This window comes from Embiotoca jacksoni, unplaced genomic scaffold, assembly GCF_022577435.1.
Source record: "Embiotoca jacksoni isolate LCO1_2020_lvr unplaced genomic scaffold, fEmbJac1.0.p SCAF_41, whole genome shotgun sequence".
Lineage (NCBI taxonomy): Eukaryota > Metazoa > Chordata > Actinopteri > Embiotocidae > Embiotoca > Embiotoca jacksoni.
Window position 1 is genome coordinate 2,706,062 of NW_027185394.1, and position 26,949 is coordinate 2,733,010.

Genomic DNA, 26,949 nt, shown 5'->3' on the forward strand with positions numbered 1-26,949 from the left:
TTTATCTGTCTCTCCCTCTCTTTTAGTTTTTTGGTGGTTTTTTTTGTGTGTTTTTTTGTTTACTCGTCCTTTCGCCTTCAAAACATGAAAAAGAAAAAGTCCCGCCGTTATTATCAAATTCAGAACGTGGAGTCAAACAGAAGATAAAAGTTCAAAGCGCTCCGACGAGCTCACGAGAAGAAGAAAAAACAAACCCACAAAAGATTTCCTCTTAAAACTATACAATTTTTGTTGTTGTTGTTGTTGTTGTTTCACCGTCTTCCTCCCCGTCGCCTTTCAACGCCCCCCCCCACCTCCCGCCTCCCTCCCCCAAAAAACAATCGTTACTAAGATACCTCGCCTCGTCTCGCACCGTGTGAAATACCTGATTCAACCGTGATACATTCTCTAAAACACGTCTTTGTCTTCGACTAACCGAGTCTGGAAAATTGAAAATAGATTATTTGTCTTTTTTTTTTTTTAGTTTTTTTTTTTTAGCAATAAACAGCTGGGAGGACCAAAAACAAAAAAACGTTTTTTTTGTTTTGTTGTTTTTTTTGTGTGGACCCGTGACCGTCCTGCTCGCAGCCCCTCCCCCGCCCCCATATATAAAATATACAAAAGATTATCTCCAAAATCCTCCTGAATACCTCTGCTAATAGAAAAATATACAATAATCCTATGTCAAAATCTCTTTGCGTTATGGACGAAAAAAAAAACGCGCCTCTTCCTCCTCCTCGTCCTCCTCTTCCTCCTCCTCTTCCTCCTCCTCCTCCTCCTCTTTGCTGGACTAAGTCTTGCCTTCCTGCCCAGTTCAAAAATATACATGTGTGTGTTTTTTATTTTTTTTTAAATGTCCTATTTATAGAAAAGAATTACAGGTCTGCCCTCCCTCTGGCTTTGTGTCCGTGCCTTGAGCTTAAAAACTGAGATTTCACTGGCATACGGTGAATTCAACACCACCAACACCACCAACACCACCAACACCACCTTCGCTCGCAAAAAACGGGCCAGAGCGGCGAGGCCGGGACGCACTACCCGCAAAAACGCCGTCGCGACACCGGGCGCAAACAAAACAACAACAAAAAGGAGGGGAGGGGGAGGGGCGGGGAGGTGGGGGTGGGGGGGTGGAAGCTGCCCGAAGGTGGTCACGAGGTGGTGATACAGTACGTCGTGTGGATTTCAGCCCAAAGCGGCGGACGGAGAGTCAAACCGGGGACGACGGCGCCGCCGTGCTTCGTCCTGCCGTGACTTCCTGTCGTAACAGGAAGTCGGCGCGCTGGAAAAAAAAAAAACAAAAAAAACACGCCAGTCGTGTTTTTTTTTTGGTTTTTTTTTGCGCCCGGTGTCGCGCGGCGCTTACTGCAGATCTACGCCTGCCCCTCCCTCCCACCACCTCCCCTTCCACCCCACGCTCCTCCTCCTCCTCCTCCTCGCCACTTCAACTGTGGTGCTGCTGTTGTTGGGTTGCCTTGTACCCTCCTCTTCCTCGTCCTCCTCCTCCCCCACAGCCACCTCCTTCTTCTTCCGCCTCCTTTTTTTTTTTTTTCCGTCCTCCTCCGTCCTCCTCCGTCCTCCGTCCCCCGTCTCACAAGTCTCCGTGCCGGTTCTCGTACTTGTTGATGATGTTCCTGCAGCGGCCAAGCTCCTTCCTCATGTCGGCCACCTCCTGGCGGAGCGCCGCGTTCTCCCGCTCCAGGAAGGCGGCGCGCACCGAGATCTGGTTCTCCTTCAGCCGCCGGGCGTCCCGCGAGCGCTTCGCCGCCTCGTTGTTCTTCACACGCCGGCTCCAGTACTTCTCGTCCTGGGAGGGGGGGAGGAGGAGGGAGGAGGAGGGAGGAGAAATAAAACACATGATTTAATGTTTTTGTTGTTGTTGTTTTTTTGTCTTAATGCTCGAAGTACGTAACGTTACCGAGAAGCTCCAGAACACAAACGTCAACACGACAGATCTCCTCCAGTTAATACGACTTTAAATGTGTTCAACTCAATAAAACTCATCTTGCAAAGCGCAGAAAGAAAAAAAAGCATCAATAAATCTCTGTTTCAGGATCCGGTTCAAATTAACGTCAATTAAACTGTTTTCTTGCTGTTTTTTTTTTTTTTTATTATTTATCTTTTTTTAAAGCCGCTCAGGGAGAATCAGAGCTTTCAGTCGAGCAGCTAATTAGTTGAAGTACAAACACGGATTCTTTATTAGCGTCTTTAATCGCTTTAAAGCTCATTTAACGGACGCCGCGGAGCTCTTCTGAGCTTCGTCTGTAACTCTGGCCGGAGATCGTTCTCCCAAACCAGCGTACCAACATTTAGTTTACATAAAAACATCCAAAAAGATGAGAATGATAAAAACTGAATTTAAGAAATAAGATGATTTCCATTGAAAACAAGTTGCTTCACTGGAAGATTTGTTTCTCTTGTTCAAAGAAGATTTAATTTTAGGACTTCATAAAAGAAAAATAATTTTTGCGCGAACCTGAAAAATTCTCTAAAAACGAATTTTAACACGAGTTGAAAAACGAGAAATAAATCTCGGCCATTTAACAGATGACGTAAAACTATTTGAGTTACTTTTGTTCTGTCAACACAATAATCTGTATTTTTACTGTAAAGTCTGTAAAATTTCCAAAACAGCTTTAAAAAAAACAAAAACAATCCCGTCGAAGTAGGTCTCACGCGTCGGCGCAGAAATGCATTGTGGGAGATGTCGTACCTTCTGCTCGACGGGAACCAGCATCTTGCGAGCCTTCTTGATCATCGGCTGAGGCTTCAGCTCGTCGTCGGTGAAGCGGTGACGCCGCGGGTCGAACGCCTCCTGGCCCGGCACGCTGGACAGCGCCAGGTCCGCCGGGTCGGGGTCAAAGTTCACCATGATGTCGCTGCTGCCGTTGGCGACCGCCAGAGGCCCGGGGGGCCCCGGGGGGCAGGTGGAGGAGGGCGACTGGTCCTGAGGCACCGCCTGACCACCTGGGAGGGAAGAAGAGACACCAGAAGACCTCAAACTGTTTCTGTTTACTCAAACACGATGTTTCACGAGAGCTGATTCGCTCGTCGTTGATCCGAGCAGCTTCTCAGCGAGCTTTCAATTTAAGAAGCTTCGAATTCAATTTAATCTTCTGGTTTTTATTTTATCTCCAGAAATACGATGCTTATCGGCATTTTCTGATCAAATTATTGGTAATTCAGTCCTTCCGGTTTGAAAAACATATTACACACGATAAAGACTTGTATGTTAGGATTTAAAACGCGCAGAGTTCAACAGTTCATGAACCAATCACGGACTGCGGTTTAACCTGCAGCTTGTCTGAGGACCAATCAGGATTGAGCTCCTCACCGTCCCTCCCTGTTCAAGATAAAAGTGACGTTTCATTTTTATGACCCCGTTTTTGTTTACGTCGTCAATTCTCAGCGTCATGGCGAGTCCAAACTGCACTTAAATGAAAAGATAAAGCAGCGGACGGACAGAAAGGAAAAAATACAACAAAAAAGGAGCCGCTTGATTGCCTTCGTGTTTCCAGCGAAGAGTTAATCTGCCCGACGCGCCGTTCAGATGCAATAAAACACAGAATCAGCAGCTTAATTACTCGTTTAGCCGTCCAATCACCATCATCTAGTTTTGGTTTTATCTGCAGATTAGAGCCCATCTGCCCTCGCTGAGGACGGCCGCTCACATGTCGGAGAGCTGAGGGCTCAAAAAAAAAAAAAAAAAAAAGCCGTCGGTTTGTCAGTGAATTATTTTTTGAACGAGTTTTGGAGTCTCCCACGTTTTCCTCGGCCTTTAAACGGCTCCGACTGTAAAAGACATCAAATATTTATCGGTTTCAGCCGGTTGGGAGATGAACTATTTAAAGTTCGACTTCTGCTCAGAGACTAACGAACCAACACGTTTCAAAAGTTGACTTCAAAGATGAACCAGGTGACACGATGCACCCGTCCAAACATATCCGACTTTCTAAATTCATATTAATACATAGATTTAACCAAGTTTTTTGTGTATTTTTACTTTTTCTTTTAAACTGAAAAGCTGCACTGACACACCAAGCCAATATACCTTTTCCAATATTGCATATAATAATCACTTATTTAAGAGTTTTCTGTCGTTTCTGTGTCTTTTTTTTTCATATTCTAATTATTTATTTGCTCAAAATTGACATTATGTAGAAACAGGCTGCGTTTCCTGCTTTTTAAAGTGCTTATAAAGATAAAACACAAAGTGAGTCCGGTCTCGGTCTTCAGTAATGTGCACATTTCTTTACACGTAGATTCCTCTTGTCTGTACCGTGTGCCGGTCGCAGCATTTCTTCTCATTATTTTAAAGGCTTGAAAAGGATTTAATTCAGATCTATTCTACAAGGTCGCATAAAAAAATAAATAAAAAACAACAAGCAGGCAGCCGAACACGAGGAGGTTGGTGTTTAAAGGCTGCAGGTCAGAGCCGGCAGCCTCGGTGCTGTTATTGAAGTGGTGTCGAGAGTCACATGGCCACACACACACACACACACACACACACACACACACACACACACACACACACACACACACACACACTCATCATCGCTGCTCCGTCCAGAGAGCGGCAAGATGAGTTGACCATAAAGAGGATTACCGTATAGACGGCGGACAATATGGTCAAATTTAAATCAAAGCAGCGGCAGAAGGAGGAGGAGGAAGAGGAGGAGGAAGAGGAGGAGGAACCCGTTGACCTCTCTTTTCTTAACTGTTCCTTTTCTCTTTTATTTTTACACATTTAAAAACACATTTCAATGCTTCACTTTTAAAACAAACAGCATCTTTGTTCTGCTATTTTTTTTTTTTTTAATTTCCCCTGCTGCAAGTCGCAGTGACACCGATCCACCACCAGGTGTCAGAATTGAGCCAGAAAAAAGCCCATCGCAGGGCAGCGGGTTCACATCGTGCAGGAAAAGATCAGGTTTGTGTTTAACCCCTTCGGTGCTCAAATATGATTAAAAAAATAAATGAATAAATCACGTCGTGCGATCACCACTGAAAAAACACAGAGATGACATCTACGAGGAAATCTGCTCAGATATCTGCATTTAAAAATTAAAAAATGATGCTGGACACGTGGCGGTCGGACACATCGTCACACGGCGCCGATCGCGGTTACAGTCGATGTTTAGCAAGGAAATAATCCAAAATAGCAGGAATTAGAAGCACTCAGTCACTTCCTGGATGCTGATAGTAAACCGTGGAAGTGAAACGTCTTCCTTCCACAGCTGTTTACCCTGCAGCGATCCTGCATCAGCTGAGCGTTACTCTATAGAAACAAGAACATGGGAGTCTATTTTCAGACCAATCTCTGCGCAGACTGTTTTTTTTTTTGTTTTTTTTCGTGACATCCCCCCCCTCCTCTCCTCCTCCCCCTCCCCTCCTCCTCCCCCGTTTTTGATACCTGAAAAGATTTGGTTTTTCCATCCACAGATAGAAATGTGAGTCGAGTTGTTGCGGCAGCATTTGCAGCTCCAGGCTTTCTGCCACCGATTATAAATAACTGCAAAGCTGGTGACCAATATCGACCCAAAAACTAAAATAAAAAAATAAACAGTTGTGGAAAGATTTCAGACACGTCGAGCAAATTAAAAGAGAATCGAAAAGGCGTGTTTGCTGCAAGTAAAGCGGAGAGATCACAGGAAGCTCTGATTGTTGTTTAATCAAATTATCCCAACTGCTTCTTATGCATGAGACATTTTAAGGATTCGAGATCGATGGCGTCTTCATTTATTTGTTTTACTGCGTCGAGAAAAAACAACTCACTTTCTAACCTTTTAGATCAGAAACGATCAAACCTGGAAACGTCAGCGAGATCAGACGCCGATTCGCCACTCGAAATGCTGCCGTGAGCTGTCAATCATTTTATTATGAACGTCGACCGCAATACCACGAAGAGGAGGAGGAGGAAGAGGAGGAGGAGGAAGAGGAAGAGGAGGAGGAAGAGGAGGACATTTGAGGTGAAGCAAACGCTCGAAAATCCCCTGTGAGGTTTCTGTGACGTCGTGTTCTCGGTTTTCCAGGTGAACATAAATCAAAGGAACGATTCATCGGATCGGATTCTTACGCGTGAACACGATTAGCTCGTCGGCTAATCCGAAGTAGCTTTTTTTCGGCTGGCCTTCAATCGAGAAACGTCGCAACTAAATTTAAAGCAAAGTATCCCAAAGAAATACTAAAAAAAAAAATAAAAGGTGCATTTCAGGTCTTTTTTCAGTGAGATGGAAACAGCTAATGTCGCGTTTCAGTGACCAACCAATCAAACAATCAGATTTAAGTTCCTCGACTGGACGATATTTTGGCTGAAGAGATTTTGTGTCTTCAGGTTTAAACTCGTGCTGAATAATAAAAATAATCTCGCGGTTGTTTACGTCGTTTTGACGCCTCGGAGATTCTCGTCTGATTACGAAAAGCCAGAAGGAGCAAAGGAAACCTTTAACTACGTAAAAACAACAACACGCCCCGTTTCGTAGTTGCATCGAGGTGTATGTGAATGTTGAGAGTTTGGATTTACGTTATTTCCGCTGTGACTTGAACGCAGCACGGTTGCCGTGCAGTTATTATCCGTCACAGCTGCTTTTTATACAGTTGAAGCGGAAAAGTTGACTTTTTTTTTTTCTGTTTTTTCCCCGGTGCGTTTGGTTATTTTGGGTTCTCGGTGTCCCGTCGCATTCAGACCGGAGCTGGTAAACAAAAGTCACGCGGACTCGCAGATCCAGCGGCTTGTTTACCGGACGGCAGGTTCTTGGCGTCCTGTCACCCTGCAGAGTTTGACATCCTGGCAGAGGAGACGAAGACCTCATTAAAAAAAAAAAAGTCCTCTTCTTTTTGATTTTTCAGGCGTCCCGGCGTCGCTATCTGCTCCAGAAATGAACCGAAGAGGACCGACCCGCGACCCGCTAATAAAATGCTGCATAAATGATGCATGAACCGAGGAAATCCTTTCTCAACCGAACACCGAGTGGAAAAGAAAACAAACTCCGGGACGGTTGTTATCTACGAGCGCTGAATATTTCAACGCCTCCGGTTATGAATATGAGGGGAAGGAGGAAGAAACACCGCATGCATTATGCAGAAAGCGTCGCCGTGACGACAGACGGGGAAACTAAACGTCCGGGAGACGTCTGAACGACGCGGCGATTATTTGACGAGGCGGGAATCGAACACGTGTAATTGGCGCTCGTTCAATCGATCCGTTGTCGTGGCGAATTTGAAACAAAAGTTAGCAACGAGCTAACTGGGTGAACAGCAGAGCATCCGGCGTCTCCACCCGTCGGTACCTCCGTCGGTTCGCAGGTCGAAGCAGCGACTCCGTCGGCTGAACTGCCGCTGGCTTCATCTGAGTGTCTGGCAGCTGGACGCAGCTGATCCCGGATAAGTCGGCCCAAAGCCCCCGTCCCCCACCGTCCCCCACCGTCCCCCCCCGTCCCTCCCCCCCGTCCTAATAACAACCATTTTGGGTAAAAAGTTGAAGCCGATCCAAGAACACGGCTCCCGCTGCTGCCGGCTGAACGGACGCCAAGAACCGGCGTGGCTTCATTTCCTGTCTGAGATCAGGAGCCGCTTTCATTAATTTAGCCGAGATTACGTGTTTAGTTGTTTTTTTTTTCTCGTCCCGCCCGTCGATCTGCCCGTCAAGCTCTCATCTCCATCTCGTCCCTCCACGTCGCCAACAAACTCGCTGATGTGAGATTTAAATTGGGCGATTTTCACGCAAATAACAAAAAAACAACCAAATAAAACGTGAATCCCGGCGACACAACAGCAGAAACTGCACCGCAGGCCTGTCAATCAAACAGACGTTTTGAGGCCTGATATCTAATGAGTGACGGGATTATTTTCAGATGGACGGCCAGAAAACGAATGAGAAGGAACGACTTTAGAGAACGAAAGCAGAACAACTCCTGGAGAACATGCACCGACTCTGTAGTTCATGAGAGAAGTTGAATGGGAGTCTATGGAGGCCTTTTTTTGGAGCCGCCCTCCGGTGGCAGTCGGTGGTATTGCAGCTTGAAGGCGCTTGGTCTCATTTTTCAGATCGGGACGCTACGAACACTTTTATATCCAGTTTAAGCTTCGAACGGAGGCTGAAACTTACGTTTTTCAGTCTCTCGGTGTATTTTATTCGTTTAGACTTTTCAAGGTCTTCGAAAGGTTTCGCTCGGTGAAACTCAAAAGTTTTGGAGTTAGCGCCTTCATTTCTTATTCATGTTCTCGTCACGTGGAGAAATCCCGGTTAAAAACGGCCGCTGCGTCGTCCGAGCGCTCCATCACAGAGATCGCCCCGGGATGTACGAAGCGTCGCTCCTCGGACGGACCGAACGCATACCGAGTGGGATTTACTGTAAACTTTGAAAAAACATCACGAACATTTATGAAAACAGAGTGACTGAAAAGATTTACAAAAAAAAACAATCAGAGCGAAGAGTCAAGTTTTGGGATTTTGTCCTTCGCTCGGTTTGGATGTTCGCAGGCCGTCGTGGGCGGAGACGCCCACGGAGGCAGAAAATAGCCGGGTTGAGGTTCAGAGATTCAGGTGAGCAACTCTTCCTCTTGACTAATCTCTTGTTTGATCTAACTATACTTTCACTCCATCCGCCTACATGTAAAAGATGAATGCAACAAACTCAGTGAGGCTCTCCTGGGGGAGGAGGGGGGGGAGGGGAGGAGGGGAGGGGGAGGAAGGGGGAGGAAGGGGGAGGAAGGGGAGGCGTTTTGGTAAATGTAGGAAAGCACAAAAACCAAAAAGGAAGTGGGCGGAGCAGGTGAAACGAAATATATGATTACATTATATGTGATTATATTATCCCCCTCAAACACATTTAATCCTTCTGCCCTCCGAACGTCTGTTTAAAACTTGTTTACGCAGGATCTTGCGTAAAAAAGGAAACAATGCAATCGCCAGCAAGACGGTAATTACGCTAATTATACGATGGCCGAGGTAACGATTAACATCTATTGCGCAATGCTGTAATTGAGTGGATTTCTGTGTATATTTTCATCCTCAGCGAGTTTTCATCACTTCTCTGTTGTTAAAATGAGATTACGAACTCCGTTAGCTTCGAGTCTGAGGCCACGCCCACACGACTCCTTTCTCCTATCTGCAGTAGTAGTAGTATTTATAGTAGTAGTAGTAGTATTTATAGTAGTAGTAGTATTTATAGTAGTAGTAGTATTTACAGTTGTAGTAGTAGTAGTATTTATAGTAGTAGTAGTAGTAGTAGTATTTATAGTAGTAGTAGTATTTATAGTTGTAGTAGTAGCAGTAGTATTTATAGTAGTAGTAGTAGTAGTAGTATTTATAGTAGTAGTAGTAGTAGTATTTATAGTTGTAGTAGTAGTAGTAGTATTTATAGTAGTAGTAGTAGTAGTATTTATAGTAGGAGTAGTAGTAGTATTTATAGTAGGAGTAGTAGTAGTATTTATAGTAGTAGTAGTAGTATTTATAGTAGTAGTAGTATTTACAGTTGTAGTAGTATTTACAGTTGTAGTAGTAGTAGTATTTATAGTAGTAGTAGTAGTAGTAGTATTTATAGTAGTAGTAGTATTTATAGTTGTAGTAGTAGCAGTAGTATTTATAGTAGTAGTAGTAGTAGTAGTATTTATAGTAGTAGTAGTAGTAGTATTTATAGTTGTAGTAGTAGTAGTAGTATTTATAGTAGTAGTAGTAGTAGTATTTATAGTAGGAGTAGTAGTAGTATTTATAGTAGTAGTAGTAGTATTTATAGTAGGAGTAGTAGTATTTATAGTAGTAATAGTAATAGTATTTATAGTAGTAATAGTAGTAGCATTTATAGTAGCAATAGTAGTAGTATTTATAGTAGTAATAGTAGTAGTATTTATAGTAGGAGTAGTAGTATTTATATTAGTAGTAGTAGTAGTATTTCTAGTAGTATTTCTAGTAGTAGTAGTCGTAGTAGTAGTAGTATTTCTAGTAGTAGTAGTAGTAGTATTTCTAGTAGTATTTCTAGTAGTAGTAGTAGTATTTCTAGTAGTAGTAGTAGTAGTATTTCTAGTAGTAGTAGTAGTAGTATTTCTAGTAGTAGTAGTAGTATTTCTAGTAGTATTTCTAGGAGTAGTAGTAGTAGTATTTCTAGTAGTAGTAGTAGTATTTCTAGGAGTAGTAGTAGTAGTATTTATAGTAGGAGTAGTAGTAGTATTTATAGTAGTAGTAGTAGTATTTATAGTAGGAGTAGTAGTATTTATAGTAGTAATAGTAATAGTATTTATAGTAGTAATAGTAGTAGCATTTATAGTAGCAATAGTAGTAGTATTTATAGTAGTAATAGTAGTAGTATTTATAGTAGGAGTAGTAGTATTTATATTAGTAGTAGTAGTAGTATTTCTAGTAGTATTTCTAGTAGTAGTAGTCGTAGTAGTAGTAGTATTTCTAGTAGTAGTAGTAGTAGTATTTCTAGTAGTATTTCTAGTAGTAGTAGTAGTATTTCTAGTAGTAGTAGTAGTAGTATTTCTAGTAGTAGTAGTAGTAGTATTTCTAGTAGTAGTAGTAGTATTTCTAGTAGTATTTCTAGGAGTAGTAGTAGTAGTATTTCTAGTAGTAGTAGTAGTAGTATTTCTAGGAGTAGTAGTAGTAGTATTTCTAGTAGTAGTAGTAGTAGTAGTAGTAGTATTTCTAGTAGTAGTAGTAGTAGTATTTCTAGTAGTAGTAGTAGTAGTAGTATTTCTAGTAGTAGTATTTCTAGTAGTATTTCTAGTAGTAGTATTTCTAGTAGTACTTTAATCAGCAGCAGTAATCAGATTGAGACGAACAGCGTTTCATTTCCAGCTCTGAGTTTTTTTCGTAGACGACATGCCGATGAACTGAACTCAGCCTGCAGCTGTTTTTATGTTTTTATTCACAAACACAATCTGGAAACACAATACAGACGTGGAACGTGATGCAGGAAGTGTGTTACACACAAAGGGCTCCCCCCTGCAACGTCAACACACGGGATCCTTCGGAGGGACGACGTGTACGATATAAAAGAGGAACCACATTTGACAAATAATTCAAACAAAACTGTTTTCAAACGAAGCTTTCGTTCAATAAATTGGATCCGTTAACTCGAGTTACAGTTTAATTCCACCTCGGTGAACTCATCTTCGTCACTTCCTCTTTCCCACCCTGTCAAAATCCTCAACCCTGACGTCATCATCATCGCTCTTCATCGCTCCTCATCGAGAAGCCCAAACATCCATAAACCTCGTTATTCAACTACGAATCATTCAGTCAAATAAAAACATCTCTTTGGTCAGTGGAACATTTCAAACCATTATTTTTACTTATTTGTTGATATTTTATTGACAAAAAGCTTTTAAATGGCAATTTTTGACTTTATAAAATAATTCTTTTATATAAAATTTGATAAACTTTTTACTTTTTTTTTTAATTCAAAGTTAATACTGATTTGACAATATGATAGTTTCCTGTTTGTAACACATTTTAAAATAATGAGTCTAATCAAAAATAAAATCCCCCAAAACTTTGAGAGATTTCAATCGAATTAAAAGATCAAATTGTTTTTTTGTTGTTTTTTATACTTCTGATCGTTTTTTTAAATCATTTTGTATTTTCGTCTCCGTTTACAGAATCCGTCACATCTGGTTTTTGTCTCTGTATAATTTCACATCGCTGTCAAGAGTCTGAACACACACACACACACACACACACACACACACACACACACACACACACACACACACACACACACACACACACACACACACACACACACACACACTCAGGCAGGCTCGGACTCGCTGCTGCACACTCAGAACAAAAACACACGGTCGGACACGTGCACGTTCACGAGGGTGCAAAAACACACACACACACACACGCACATGCACACACACACACACACACACACACGCACACACACACACACACACACACACACACACACACACACACACACACACTGCAGAAACAATCCAGCCCAGGTGACACACCCCGGGAGTCTGGTTCCTAATGTCAACACAGCGACTAGGAGTTATGTCACCGCAGTGTGGACATAGTAGTGACCTCCTCCTCTTCCTCCTCTTCCTCCTCCTCTTCCTCCTCCTCTCTCTCTCTGCCAGTGGTCACATCACATTATAACACACTGCCTCTGCCCCCCCCCCCCACCCCCCCCCCCCCCCGAGCACATGACAGGACTCGGCATGCAAATAAATAAATAAAAATAAAGACCCCCACGGTTCCTGCAAGTCCTTCAAAATAAAACAACAACATCTGCGTCGCTTGTTGCCGTCGGAGACGACGAGAAGTTATTTTTTACTTTTTTTTTTGGTTTCCTTTTAACACCGTAAACTTTATAGAAAAGCCCAGAGAGCCGACCGAAGGAAAACCTGCTGAATATCAACCTTAAATATCATCGACACATCCGACGTGACCGTGTGGGAAGAGAAGCTGTTAAAAAATATCATAAACAGTCGAGGAAAGAAAAAACAAACAAAATCAGATCAGATCAGAGCGTCTGCCGGTTCATCCGATCCGACGAGGTCACGTGACCAAAGTACCGAACGGGTTGAAGGATGAACCAAAGTCAGGCTGCCCTTCAAGTCCGGGACGAAGCAAAAGGAAACGTGGATTTATTTTCACCTTTTCGGCGCCGAAACACAAAAATACAAAATTTAAAAAAAAAACCCGTTTGAAGTTTTGCGGCGAGGATGCAGCGAAGCCCTCGACGAGCCAAAAATAATAATAAAATAATAATAAATGAATCATTTTTATTTTTTTAAAGGTCATCATGTTCGGTGGTTAAAACACTTGTTGAATTCAGTGTTTGGGAGTTTTTAAAAAAAAAAAAATTATTATTCTGTAGGACATTTTGTATCCTCATAATATTTAGTGCAGGTTAAATAAAGATATAAAAAAACCTGAATTAAAAACCGGTTGCTGCTCCGCCATCCTTAAAAAACATCGTCTCTTCTTTTGTGTTTTCGCCCTTCGGTGTTTATTCGTCCTGTAATCTTCACTGTTTCCTCTCTCTCTCTCTCCCTTTCCCTCTCCCTCCTCCCTCCTCCTCCCTCCTCCTCCTCCTCCTCCCTCCTCCTCCCTCCCTCTTTGCTCTCTCATGCCGCCTCTCTCGCTCCGATGCTTTCTGCAGCGGCACGTGACGTGGCGGCCGCACGTTGCCCGAGCGAGAGAGCTTTCAGAAACATGCGAGGACGACTGGCTTTCTCGCTCACCCCCCCTCCAGCTCTCTCTCTCTCTGTGTGTGTGTGTGTGTGTGTGTGTGTGTGTGTGTGTGTGTGTGTGTGTGTGTGTGTGTAGTGTTACAGAGTGCAGAGTCAGTGTCTGGTTTAACCCTTCCCTCCCCAGGATTAATCACCACCCTGCATGTTTAAATCACCGGCTGCCTTCAGAGCTCCATTATCCTGCGCTTTTCCTCTTCTCTTTTTATTTATTTTATTTATTTATTTATTTATTTATTTTCGTCTGCTTCTTAAAGAGACAGGACGCGTCCTCCACGTACCTCCCGCACGCACAAAAGGCATCTTGTGACATCTGTTAAATCTTCTGACGGGACGACCAGAGAAGAATCGGAAAAAGTGCAAAAAGATAAAAGTGGATTTTAGACGTATTTTGAGCCGTTTCAACAAACTATAGATGCATCGTCGGCATAAAGAGATATAAATTATAGTCCGCATGTATCGGCGACGCCGTTGCTAAGGAGTTCGCTTTTTTAATTTTTTTGTAGAAGATGCAACAATCAAATCTTCTGCAGTAATTTTCTAAACAGTAGTTTTAAAAAAATAATATAAACTCAACAAGCGAGATCAATCTGTCAATCTACAGGCTCATCAGCCGGTAGTGTGTGTATATATATATATATATATACATATATAATATATATATATATATATATATATATATATATTAGCCCATAGGTAACAAGAAACTGCTGTACTGAACAGCCACAATGTCTCCATCCCATAATTTTGTGCGCCGGACACCAACAAGTTTTCAAGGCGACCCGAAAGTGACCATATTTGGTCGAGCCGGGGGAGGAGCAAGAGGACACTATGCTCCGCCCATTTAAACTGGCAACCTGGCTGCACCGCAGGCCTGTCAATCAAACCAGACACGCCCCCAAACATCCCTCTGTTTGAGTCCCGATCTATTTGTTTTGTGTTCGGCCCCCTGGCGGCCATCAGTGGTATTACACCCACATCAGCTTCACCTTTCAGACCCTCAGAGTCTTCGTCCCATTTTTAGACGCAGCCTCTGTTTTTGAAACGTAAAATGTCTCACTGAGGAAGCGTGTCAAATGTCTTTCAAAAATAAATTGGAAGTCGAGATCGCTGTTAAACACTAAAATCATAAAAATATAAACTTTATGGTCGGTGTTTACTGCACTTTCAGCCACGTGATCTCCATCAGAGGATGTTGACTACTCTGATGATAGCACCTTCAGGACAGATCCGAAGTCCGTCTGATCGGATCCAATAAATATTTGAATATTTGAATACAGTCGGAGACAATCTGAGGCAAAAAAAAAAAAGACTTTGGATGAATTAAATTTAAATACTGAGAACCATAGAGGCCATAAATAAGTAAAACCAGGTCAAATGTAAATGTCAGTTCCCAGTTTGTTGACACTCGAGTATGTTTGTCCATTTAAGGTTTCTATAAACGTACAGAAGTCATATTCTCATGTTTGTTTTTGTCTGAACTTCCCACTCGAGCTTCTCTTCTCGTTTCACCGTTCGGCCTCTGAAACGTCTGATTTAAAAACCCGACAGGTTCCCGTGAAGTTCGGCGGACGGATCGCGAAAAAAAAAAAGAAAACAAAGAAGAGCAGCCGAAGTCGAGCGAGTCGGCGGATCCTCCGGCGCCGGACGGGAATCTGAGGTTGTGAATCTGCTTTTGATCGGGAAGGTTTCTGATTTAAATTATAACTAAAGGTGATTCCTGATTATTTTATCCAGGAAGAAAACAAAGGACAGTTTGTTACAGAGGGGAAAAAAAAAAAAAAAAAGCACCGCAGCTCTACGGTTGGTTTTCCTGGAACTATTTTAATTTACCGCAAGTTCCCCCGGTGGTCATCTGGGAAACAGCTTTTATCTCTTATCAAAACATGTCGTGTTGACCGACGTCACTTCGTGAGGGGATCGACTCCACGTTAAAACCTGTAAATCCTCCTTTTTATAGATAAAATACCACCGGACGGGTCCAGCTAAATACATTTACGATCAATCCTGATTTGCAGTTTGAAATATTTTGCATTTTGCAGCTAAAACACCGATTTCATACAAGTAAAGCTCGATATTTACTATTTTTATGAATAATAAAAAAAAAAAATACAAGAATCTAGGTGAAAAGCCTAAAAAAGATTTTAGCCACACATGTATTAAAAATACTTAAGGGACACGATGAAAAGCTTTTTTTCTTTTGTGATCGAGAAGAACTTCGACTTCGGGACGTAAAAAAAACGCAGCTGGAAGTCAGATGAACGTGGAAGTGAAGGTTTGTTTCCACGAGGTCGGAGAAACACGCCGAAAGACATCAAAGTGACTCGGTGCTGCGATGCTCAGCTGATCTGAGGATCAGCTGTTCTGAGGATCAGCTGATCGTCAGATCAGCTTTTAAATTTTTTTTTTTTAAAAACAGCTTGTGGTTTTTTTTTTTAGTGGTTTTTTAATGGATATTTGAGTCCACTTCTCTTTAACCTGACTTCATGTCTGCAGCTTTCCCTCAACTCAGCATGTGTCCTCATAAATGTGAATATTTATGTTTAAAAAAGCCCACAGCTGCATCTGTATTTTTTTGCATGTGAGTTCTTCCCTTTTTTTTTTTTTTTTTTTTTTTTGTTGCCCAGAATGAATTAAAATCAAAGTAAAACATGTGCATGTGGATGAGATGATTATTTCCAGTCTATTTTCCATCTATTTCTCCCTCTGCTGCTCTGTAGTAACACTTCAGCTCCACGACGACCTGAGGGATTTCTGGCTGGATGCATCATCCTCAACTCGGTCACGTGTTTATAATTCAGAATAAAGAGCACACGCACACGCACACACACGCACACGCACACACACACACACACACACACACACACACGCACACACAGATGAAAGCATGTTCACATTAAAGCCCACGTAAGTTGCATGCAAATGCCGAAACAAAGAGGACACTCTCATATGCATGTTGGAAGTTCACACACACACACACACACACACACACACACACACACACACACACACACACACACACTCACACACACTCACACACACACTGACGGTGTGTATTCATAGACACTCGTGGAAACACTCGGGGCAGATACCGAGACTCTGCAGCAGCGGTGTTTTCTCTCCTCTGTGTCCCGGCTGAACCTCCGCTCGCTCTTCTTCACCGACGGCTCGTCTTCGACGCGACTCTGCAGCTCCTCTTCACCTCCTCTTCACCGTCGAACGTCTTCCTCCTCTCGTTGTTTGTGACTCAGATTAATACAAAAAAAACAAAAAAAACAAAAAAAAGACAAAAACACAAAAACACAATGTCCCCGGCAGATTTCTCAGAATCGGATGCTGCAGGGCGCTTCTTCCTTTTCTTCTTTCTTTCTTTCTTTCTTCCTTTTCTTCTTTCTTCATTTTCTTCTTTCTTTCTTTGTTTTCTTCTTTCTTCATTTTCTTCTTCTTTCTTTCTTTCTTTCATTTTTTCTTTCTTTTGCGTTCAGCTTCGTAAAATGTGTGAAATACAGCAACAGACGAGCACAGTGACCCGGTCAAGGCAAAATTTTGTTTTCATCCTGTATATATATATCCTCTGTTGGACGTTATATATATATAGATATATACATATACATATATATATATATATATATATATACATATATATATCTATATAGATATAGATATATATATATGTATATATATCTATATCTATAGATATATATACATATATATATATATAGATATATATATAGATATAGATATAGATATATGTATATATATCTATATCTATATATATATACATATATATGAGATGTCCTGTTAATATCAACGACCGTCGCGGTGACGTCGCTGATCAGCTTCACTACAGATGAACTGATTTCATATTTGTGTATCTGGATGCTAGCTGGCTATTTAAAGTTGCGCTAATCAATATTTGTACATCAGCAGTGGATCAGCGCTCTGTGTGTTTACGTGAAGAAGATAAAACCGCGGACACTAACCGCCCGTTCCTGCAAGGTTTTCTTCAGCTCGCCGTTTTATCATCTTTCAGCTCTTTGTTTTGGTTTTGCGGCCGACAAAAAGTACTGTTTTGTTTTCAGCTCTCATCTTTTACAGGGAACGCTGTAAAAAACAACAACAACAACAAAAAAACCCACTTCCTGCGCAGTGTGAAGATGTCGGACGGAGCCTGATCAGAGGAAGACATTTTTCCTCAAGAGTTGAAAACCAAAACAAAGCTAAAAGGGGCTTAATTACATCAAATGACGGCTGATCCGTATTCGGGACGTGATTTCCGGATATTAGAAGTCATTCAAATATAAGAAAATTAGTGCATTCGAGTATCGTCCTTCTTTATTTCCCGCTGGTTTTACCGGCGCCTGGATGTAATGCACGACTCCCGTCAGAAGGTGGCGGTAATGCACCCGAAAGCTGTCGCGGTGTTTTTGCTCTTCCCTATTCTGGATCTGCTGGATGTACGAACAGGCGACTGAAGCTTACAGATTTATGGAGCAACTCAAAGCCTGAAGTCTCCTGCGCACATTGAACGCCACAGACGCACGAGAGCCTTCTGCAGATGCAAATATCCAGTTCTGCATTCGTCCACTTTACATAGTCGACAACTCATCGTCTCCTTTAAAATGTCTTCATAACCGCTGAACATTTACAAAGACGTGCGGCAATCTGGCGTCAATAAATCATCACAAAATTAGCTGTAATGAGTCACAGGAAGGCTCACAGGACCAAAAAAAACACGGCCGTCAGCATTATGAAGAACGACTCTGTGGTTTCAATTAGTCCGATTTGGAAGTTGTCAGACTTGTGAAATCTCCAAAACGAAAAAAAGAAAAAGAAAGAGAGACAGAAAGGCTCTTCTGATGTTCTGGCAGTTCTGGTTCACATCAAAAGCAGCCGAGAGGAGGAAACACTAAATTATGAATATATAACGGATGAAAACAGGCTGTTGGAGGGAGAGTCGAGGCGGGCCGGAGAACGAGGTGCCAGCTATTCATCGCAGATCAAATTAGAGAAGATTTCTCTCCGGGTCGCGTCAGAAGCTCCCGGACGGTCGAAGCGCGTTAGTTAATTGAAGGTATTCGAGCCGGATCGCATCACGGCCTCCGAACGCACAGCTTCACGTACGTCTGACGCGGTTAGCCGGAAACTTTTAATCTCAGCCGAGAAAAGGTTTTCTTATTTTGAACTTTGTTTTGAGCATTTTTTTTTTTCTTTTTTTTTTTTTTTAAACGTTGTTAAAAATCTTAAAATCTTTCCTCGAGGCGATGCGGATGAAGTGAATAACTAATTCAGAATAATAATTGTACAAGTTTCCACCCGGTTGACTGATTTTTGCTCTCGATTCATTTTCTGATTGTTTTTGTAATTTATCGTCTGAATGTTTTGCCAATAAAATGTAAAAAAAAAAAAAAAAAGAGTCAAAAGTAACTTTTCCAGCACCAGCGATGATGTTTAGATGTTTATTCGCTATTAGATGAGAAAAACCAACAAAAAAACAAAACCCTCACGTCTAAAAAGCTCAAACCAGCTGAACTCAACTCAACTGAATATCAAAATAAAGTTTCCGTCGGTAACCAGATCAAAAAAACAACAAACAATGGACTGTAATGTTTCACTCACCGTGTACACACTCAGGTCCTCCCATCATGCTTTGCTGCTGCTGAGGCGGCGGCGGCGGCGGCGGCGGTGGCGGCGGCTGCGGCTGGACGGTCTCCAGTCCGAGCAGCGAGGACGAGGACGACGAGGAGGACATGGAGGAGGAAGAGGAGGAGCAGGGTGGAGGAGAGCTGGGGGGACACTGGGAGCTCTGGTTGGGCACCGCAGACTGAGAACTCTGGGTAGAAAACAGGAAACACGTGATTTCATCTTTGAAAGTGGTTAAAGAAGATAATTAATCTAAAAATAATCTGAGAAAAATCCCTCCTCGTTAAACACCTGCAGATTCACCCGATTATACTGAACCAAACTCTAAATCGAAACAACGGTTGTAAAATGATATTATTGTCTTTAGAATTTGTTCATATTAAATCAGATCTTCAGTTTATAGCAGAAGCACATGAGTTGGTGGAGGTTGGTGGAGGCGGTCCGTTATAATCTGGTCGGTTTAGAGTCCAAAGGTTCATTTTACAGTTCAGTGTGAAACGGTGAACTCAGTTCAGAGAGATCAAACTCGCCCGGTGTTTGATCCGGAGGGTCGCGTGGGGATCGACACCGAGCGGCGGTGACGTCACCCGGCGGGTTTGTGAACGGCCGTTACGGTGGATCTGACTCAATCTGATTGGAAATAATATGTAATAATAATGTGACCTGACTGCACCACAGGCCTGTCAATCAAACAGACACGCCCCCAAAAACAGGTCTTCTTGAATCTTCTTTTCTAATGAATGAGGGATTATTTTCAGATGGACCTCCAGAAAACTAATAAGAAGGAGTGACTTTAGCGAACAACACCGAGATAACTGATGGACACATTTTATTCACTTTGGATTTGATGAGAGAAGTTGAATGGGAGTCTATGGAGCCGGAGGCTTTTTGGAGCCGACCTCTAGTGGCACTCGCTGGTGTTGCAGCTTCGGGTCTAATTTTTCAGAGCCGGAAGCTACGACAACAGGTTTACATCCAGTCTGTGTTGTGAGCTGGTTCCGCTCCGGGTTCTGGTCTCCGCCGCTCTTACCTGCGAGGGGATCTGGGCGCTGGTGGAGCTGGGCCCGTTGCTGTGCATGCCCATCCCGTTCTCCGTCAGGAACTCCTCCAGGTCCATGTACTGCAGCTGGAACAGGCCTCCGTCGCACGGCAGCGTCCGCTCCCACAGCAGCGGGCCCAGGAAGGCGGACTGGGAGTTGGGTCGCAGCGTGCCGGAGCTCGGGGTCCCGCCCACCCCGCCGGGCCCGCCGGCGTTGGCGCTCGACGAGTCCTCGTCGGACTCCGGGGGCTTGTCTTTGTCTGGAGGGGAGGAAGGACGAGACATCGCTTACATGAAGCTGCGTACAGTGATTTTCGGTCGTGATACTAACGGAGTCCGTTCTGACCAGAGAGGCAACGAACCTCGTTCTTCCTCCCGTTGACAGTGTTTGTATTGAAGGGCTGAAGGAAAGATAAGAGCCGATAACTCATATCCACTCTGACAGGCTGAGATAAGATGAAACTATGCAGTTATGAACGCGGAAATGGAGAGTTTGAGCAACGGACGGTGGAAATATTCAGTATTTTCCTTCGCTGAGACGGAAATCTTTACAGTCTCAAACGTTTTCTGTAAGAAAACGAAAAAAAAACACTATTAAAACTAATGTTGTTTTTTTTTTTACACCTCATACTGACATAACATATAAAAAACAAAAACACAATTTCCCCCAAAACAAATGGTAATAAGAGATGTCCCCCCCCCCCCTCCCCTCCCAAAGAAAGTTTGGAGACAAGAAAAAAGAAAAGAAAGTGTCGAAGGTTCGATCCCCTGAAGGCGCTTCTGTTTCATTAATATTTAATAAGCGGTTATTAAAGTGAATTTGCATCCTCACCCTTCGTTTCCAAGGAGTCACCCGAATCTACGGCGGCCGTAAAACTCACACAAAAAAAAAAGCAGAGTTTGGTTTGTCCATTCTGGGCTACTGTAGAAACATGGAGCTGCAACATGGAAGAAGACGATGGAAATACAGTAAGAAAGACTTCATGAGGACGTCACTGGCTTTCTGAAAAGGTGTAATTGGATCAACAACAGCAGATCCAGGATCAGTTTTTTTGTGTTTTTGTTGGTGTGTGATAAATAATTCGGCTGGTTTTGACTCTTTAGATTTAAAAGATTGTTTGGATAATCGAGCGCACGTCATACGAAGAGTTAAATTACCTTAAAATGAGGTCGTAACGGGACACAATACACAGTTTGGCACGAACATCGGTTTGAGAGGCTTTTGGCACATTTATTTTGAAAACCTTTAAAGCGTCTACTCGGCACGCTGAAGGAGAAAAAAAAAAAGACTGATCTGCTTACTTGAAGAAAACTGAAGCACATTTAAATTAATTTCAATGGAACCGTTAAAGTCAGTCGAGCAATTTCAAATTTCACCGTTAAATTGTACAAATTACCACCGATGACCGATAAAAACAGCTTCATTGAAAATATCACTAGAAAAACTGAGCCGGTTGTTCGTGTTTAGAAGTCGCAGCTTTCTGGACGATTAAAACGTGTAATCGTGCAAAATTGATAAAAAAAAACAAAAAAAACTGCTGCGTCGTCAAAAACGTTGACGGTTGAAACTCGCGATTGAATTTTTTTTGAATACGAAACATATCGTGTGACGCGAAAAGACTTCGGACTGCAGCTGAAGTCTGAACCGAAGAAACCAAAACGACCGCCTCGGCGGGTGAAGCGATATCTGACGTACGTCGTTCGACTGACGAGACTTCTGCTGGAACTCAAACTCATCACGGCCCTGAGACAATATCTCTAAATGACAACAAACAAACAAACAAACAAACAAACAGCAGCCTTTTTGTTGTTGCACCGCCTCGTCTCCTTTTCTTTCACTGAAGCACTTCAGCTGCAAATTATTAAAACAAAAAAACAAAAATTAAAAAAAAAAAAAAAGGCATCTATAAATAAAGTCGGGTCGAGCGACCGCGCGGAAAGCGAGGGAGTCCGATGGAAACACAGATACGGACTTCAGGCGTCGATAAACCATCAGCAGGGAAACAAAACAAAACAAAAGGAAAGGAAAACCCCACAAAACTAAAACAGGAACCTCGTCCAAGCGACGAACAGAAGTGGACCGATTGTTTTGAAGCCCGATCCCTCGCTAATATTATTCTAGAAGAATTACGCTGCCCGAGAGCGCACGCCGAATAAATGGCACACTTGAATAATAAAGCGCCAATAAAATAGTAATAAAAGAGCATATTTAACTGGCGGGGGGAGGAGGGGGGAGGGAGGGAGAGGGGGAGTGATGAGAGGCTGAGGGAGGAAGTTCAATCTAAAGAAGATTAAAGAACATAAAGAGAGATTACAGCGGTGGAAACAGCAGCAGGGACGGAGGGAGGAGGCCTTCGTAATCCCTCTGTCCTCATCATCATCATCATCATCATCATCATCATCATCATCAGCTGAGGGAGCCGCTGCAGTTTGTGTTTTTGAACCCGACTACTGAGCTAATGCTAACGTCAAAGCCAGCGAGCTAAGTGCACAACAGATGTATTGGGGGGGGGGGGGGGGGGCTACATTAGCATCTATTGATCAGGTCGTACCGAGGACATCGTGAGCAGCACGGGGTGACGACAGACGGAGTCACCCACAAGGTGGCAGCACTCCTTTTTGCAGTATTTTATCTTCAGTTTTGTTTCGTAAAAGAAAGTGATGACGCAACATCCCGTTACGTCGTTTATATGCTATTTTAGTTTTTTTCGGTGTTTTCCACAGCAACAAGAACCGCTACATACGAAGACGGGTCACGAACGGAGCGGAAGGAATCAATAACCTTCGTGAGTTCGTACCCGAAGTTACGCCTCGTGATGGACATCGGTACTTGAGTTACGTTTTCGTAACCGCCGGTAACGTGAACGTTTGTGATTTCACCGTGAAACCTGAAACTGGAGCTGAGAACGTCCGATTTTGGGTCAAATCTTCGGGGGAACGGTACATCTTCACCCCCCCCCCCCCCCTAAGTGTTCCTGAGCCCATGCAGAGATTTCCACGACGGCATCGTGGCTGTTTTTAAAGAGGTGTCAGCTGAAGACCCTCGAAACGCTTCAGGAAGTCTAACCGCGTCGCCACGGCAACAGCGGTCTCCAAAAATGACAACACGCCAAAATGTACGAGTTTTTTTTTCCACTGTCAAACAACACGATCGTCGCTCGCTAGCACCTCGGACCCCCCCCCACCCCCCCCAAAGGAAAGGAAACATGACAAGATGACCTGAAAGCGACAGAAAGACGAAGTCCATCGAAAGAATCGGGAAAATCTGTTGAACGAAAGAAGGTTCGGAGGACGAAGGTGGACGTGAAGGAAGCGACGGTGACGCTTCGAACCGAAGTGGACGAGAGGAAACGGGTGAGGCGGCGAAGAAAATCTGAGAGACACGAATGCAAATAAAAAGGAAAGCCTGTCGAGAGGCAGAGTTGAACTGTAGGAGATGAGATGAGGAAGAGGAGGAGGAGGAGGAGGAGGAGGAGAGAAAGAAAAAAAAGCCTGAGAAAATGTAAATGAGCAGAGGGGACCGCGGCAGAGAGACGAAGACGAAGACGAAGAAGAAGAAGATGGGAGAGAGCGAGAGGGAAAAAAAATAATAAATAAAAGTCAGAGACGTGTGAGATGGAGTGGGTGTTTGTGAAGGCGTCAAATAAAAAGGCAGCCAGGGGAGAGGAAAGGAAGAAAGGAAGGAAGGAGGGAAGGAATGAAACCGTGTTGGAGAAGAGGGGGAGAACGAGAAAAACACAGGGACCCTGAACGCATCACCTATCGTTAGGAGAGCTGGGCGCCGACGACGAGGCCAGTCGGGCCTTTCAGTTGCTTCTCCGACTCCATGGAGAGGCTGTCAGCTGCACTCACCATCATCATCATCATCATCATCATCATCATCCCTCTCCCTCCTCCTCCTCCATCCTTCATCCTAAAACTACAGGGGGAAGAAGGAGGTGCAGTTGCACCAGGAGGCCACCAGGGGCTGCCAACCAGCAGGGATCAACTGGACAGGGTCGTCTCTTTGTTTTTCTACCTGTCTCTCTCTCTGTGTGTGTGTGTGTGTGTGTGTGTGTGTGTGTGTGTGAGTGTGTGTGTGTGGTGTGTGTGGTGTGTGTGTGTGTGTGTGTGAGTGTGTGTGTGTGTGTGTGTGTGTGTGTGTCGACCTTATGACTTCCAGAGAGGAAGCGAGAGGCAGCAGCCTGGTTAATATTTGTCATGGCGGCCGGTTTGGACGGGAAACAAATCGGTAACCTTTCGGTACGAAGCCAAATCACGTTTCCGCGCAAAACCCGCTGCTGGCTGGATCTTTCGACGACATCCACTACAGATTTCTATTTTTTTTTTTTTTTTAAACACCCTCTTCATCCCTCCTCCTCTTCCTCCTCCTCCTCCTCCTCCTCATATAAAAATGCAGCGAGCCGGAGGGAAGGAAGGCTGAAGTGACAACACTGAACATGTGAGTGAGTTGGATAAGCAGAGGCCTCTTCTACAATCACACCTACCCACTCAGTCACACACACACACACACACACACCACACACACACACACACACACTCACACACACACACACACACACACACACACACACACACACACACACACACACACACTGTAATATTTCTGCACAAAAAGGCTCCACGACGAGCTCCTGCTTGGTGTTTTTGTGTTGTTTTTCTTCACGGCTGCAGACAGATTTGGATGTTTCTGATGAAGATACGAGAATACGTAAATAACTTCACGAAAGTTATTATCGAAAATGCAACAAACAAAAAGCGTCGGTTTGTTCAAACGCAGCGCAGGAACATATTTTATGGATGTTTTGCGGCGAATAAATCGTGTTTATATGAAATGAATTATCTTGTGCTGCTGCTCCTGCAGTGACTTGTTGGTTGAGGTGTTTCCCCTTTAAGAAAGTCTCGTGCCTGTAGGATACCCCTCTCACTCACATACACACGCACGCGCGCGCGCACGCACACGTGCCCACACTCACCTTTCATCTCGCGGCAGTCCTTGGTGCCTCGCTGGTCGGCCTTGATTGGCAGCTGGAGCAGGGACTTCAGGTTGTCATGGAGGTCAGGTGTCCGCCTTGGGGGCCGCTTCCGGCCGGGTTGCTGGCCCCGAACTGGGGGCTGGTGGCCCCGGTGGGGAGATCCGGCGGCAGGAGCTGAGTGAGAGGCCTTGACATAACTTCCAGGGTGGAGGAGGAGGAGGAGGAGGAGGGAGGGGGTGGGGGGGGGCTAGGGAGGAGGAGGGGGGGGGAGCCAGGAGGAGGTGGAGTGGAGCAAACCTGCACAGACTGTTAAGTTCAAGATCAAAATAATCCACTTAGGGGGGAGACTTAATTGACTGGCGCGCCGTCAAAAGGTGACGCGGACAGGTGACGTGCGTGCGTGAGCGCGTGCGTGCGCTCGCTTCAAGAGCTCCACCTGATGTCCCGCTGCTCCGCCCGTCCCATGGAAGGAAAAATGTCCAAAGAAAGGAAAAAAATAATAAAAAAAAAGAAAAAGAAAAAGAAAGAGGGTGAGATTTATCTCCAAAATGGCCCCATGACGGGCGGCTCCAACACCTCAACCCTCCACCGGGCTGCTGTCACGGTTTCTCCTCCCGCTTTCTGAAAAACAAACTAATGCACGCGCGGCAGGAGAAGACAAATTGACTTCAAGTCCTCCTCCTCCTCCTCCCCCCCTACGGTTGAGTTCGCGGAGATCAGACGGCGGTCCGGTCCGGTCCGGTCCGGCGGCTCGGCGGTCGGTCCGGGTCGGTCGGTCGACGGTGTTCTCGGTCCGGAGGGAGCGACCGACGGTGATGATAAAAGCAGAAATAAAGGCGTCTGTCCTGTCGTCCCATGCAATGAGTGGAGAAAGAGGATTAGAAGGAGCAGAGAGGAGTCGAGTCCTCCGGCAGGAGGAGACAGGAGGAAAAAAAAAAAAAAAAAATCACCAAAAACAAACTTGAGGTTGAAAATGAGCGAAAAAAAAATAGAAGATGAAGGAAATTAAAGAGATCCCGCTCAAAAAAACAATAATATCCAATAGTGAGAGAGTCAGATAGATGGGGCTGATGGCTCTTATTTTCCTCCCTCTCTCTCGCTCGACCTCCCTCTTTCTCTCTCTCACACACTCACACGCGCGCACACACACCACACACACACACACTCCACACGTTTCTCTCTATTTTCGTCGCTCTCTCTCTCTCTCTCTCTCTCTCTCTCTCTCTCTCTCTCTCTGCCAGTCAGCTGGAAACCAACACGGGCCGCTCGCGTGACGTCACCGCTCACGGGGGAAAGGCGCTTGGGGGGGCGTGGATCGTTTGCATACACAGGCCACGCCCATCCCCGTTCGTTTCCCGCCCTCCCTCTCTCACGCAAGCGCTGGCGCTGCGTTCACGGCACGCGGGGAAAGTTTGGTAAATCTGAGCTTCGGGGATTGAAATTAAGATTTTCCTTTTCCTTTTCTCGGGAATTTAACGTAAATATTTGGGCAACGTTTGATTAATCTGAAGTTATTTTAACTTTAGAATAAGTCTAGTTTTCATGACTATTATGAACTGCATATTTTGTGCCTCTTTTTGATTGTTTTGTGGTCAATTACTCATCAATGTTAAATCAAAAGTTGTTGTTTTTTTTACATTATATGTCAAATTAATTTAATAGAAAACGATGTTCACCGAGAAACAGAGCAAACGTCCTGCAGGGGTCGAAAGCTCTGGAAAAAGTTACTGAACTTCATGTTTTAGTCGAATTTAATGATTTGTTTCATGCAGAGAACGTTTTAATGTTGAATAAAAAATACCAACATTAAAGGTTCAATGTCACATTTTGGTACAAAATACCTCAAAACCGGAGGAATATCTTGAATTTCAGGTATCCGGAGAGTTTAAACGAAACGCCGGACATTTCCAGATTTTACGGTGTTTACTTACTTTAGACTCTAAGCAGCTGATAATAATTATAACTAAACTTATTCATAACTGTCACAAACATTACGGGCAGATCGTATTTTACAAAGAAAAGTTCTCAAAGTAAATAACAAGGTTGAATAATGTAAGATAATTATCAAAAATGATATTTTAAAAGCACATTTTGGATGACGTTATAACA

At 43.7% G+C, this 26,949-nt stretch overlaps 1 protein-coding gene across 1 annotated transcript; it reads right to left on the bottom strand.

The window, feature by feature from the left end:
• LOC138209863 (thyrotroph embryonic factor-like) lies at positions 1-25,984 on the bottom strand. The gene is given in 6 exon segments (XM_069168655.1): positions 1-1,783; positions 2,690-2,943; positions 18,802-19,015; positions 19,856-20,124; positions 24,841-24,915; positions 24,918-25,984. Coding segments are annotated over 6 exon segments (1,146 nt in total). The 5' UTR covers positions 25,036-25,984; the 3' UTR covers positions 1-1,567.
• Between the last annotated feature and the right edge of the window lie 965 nt (positions 25,985-26,949).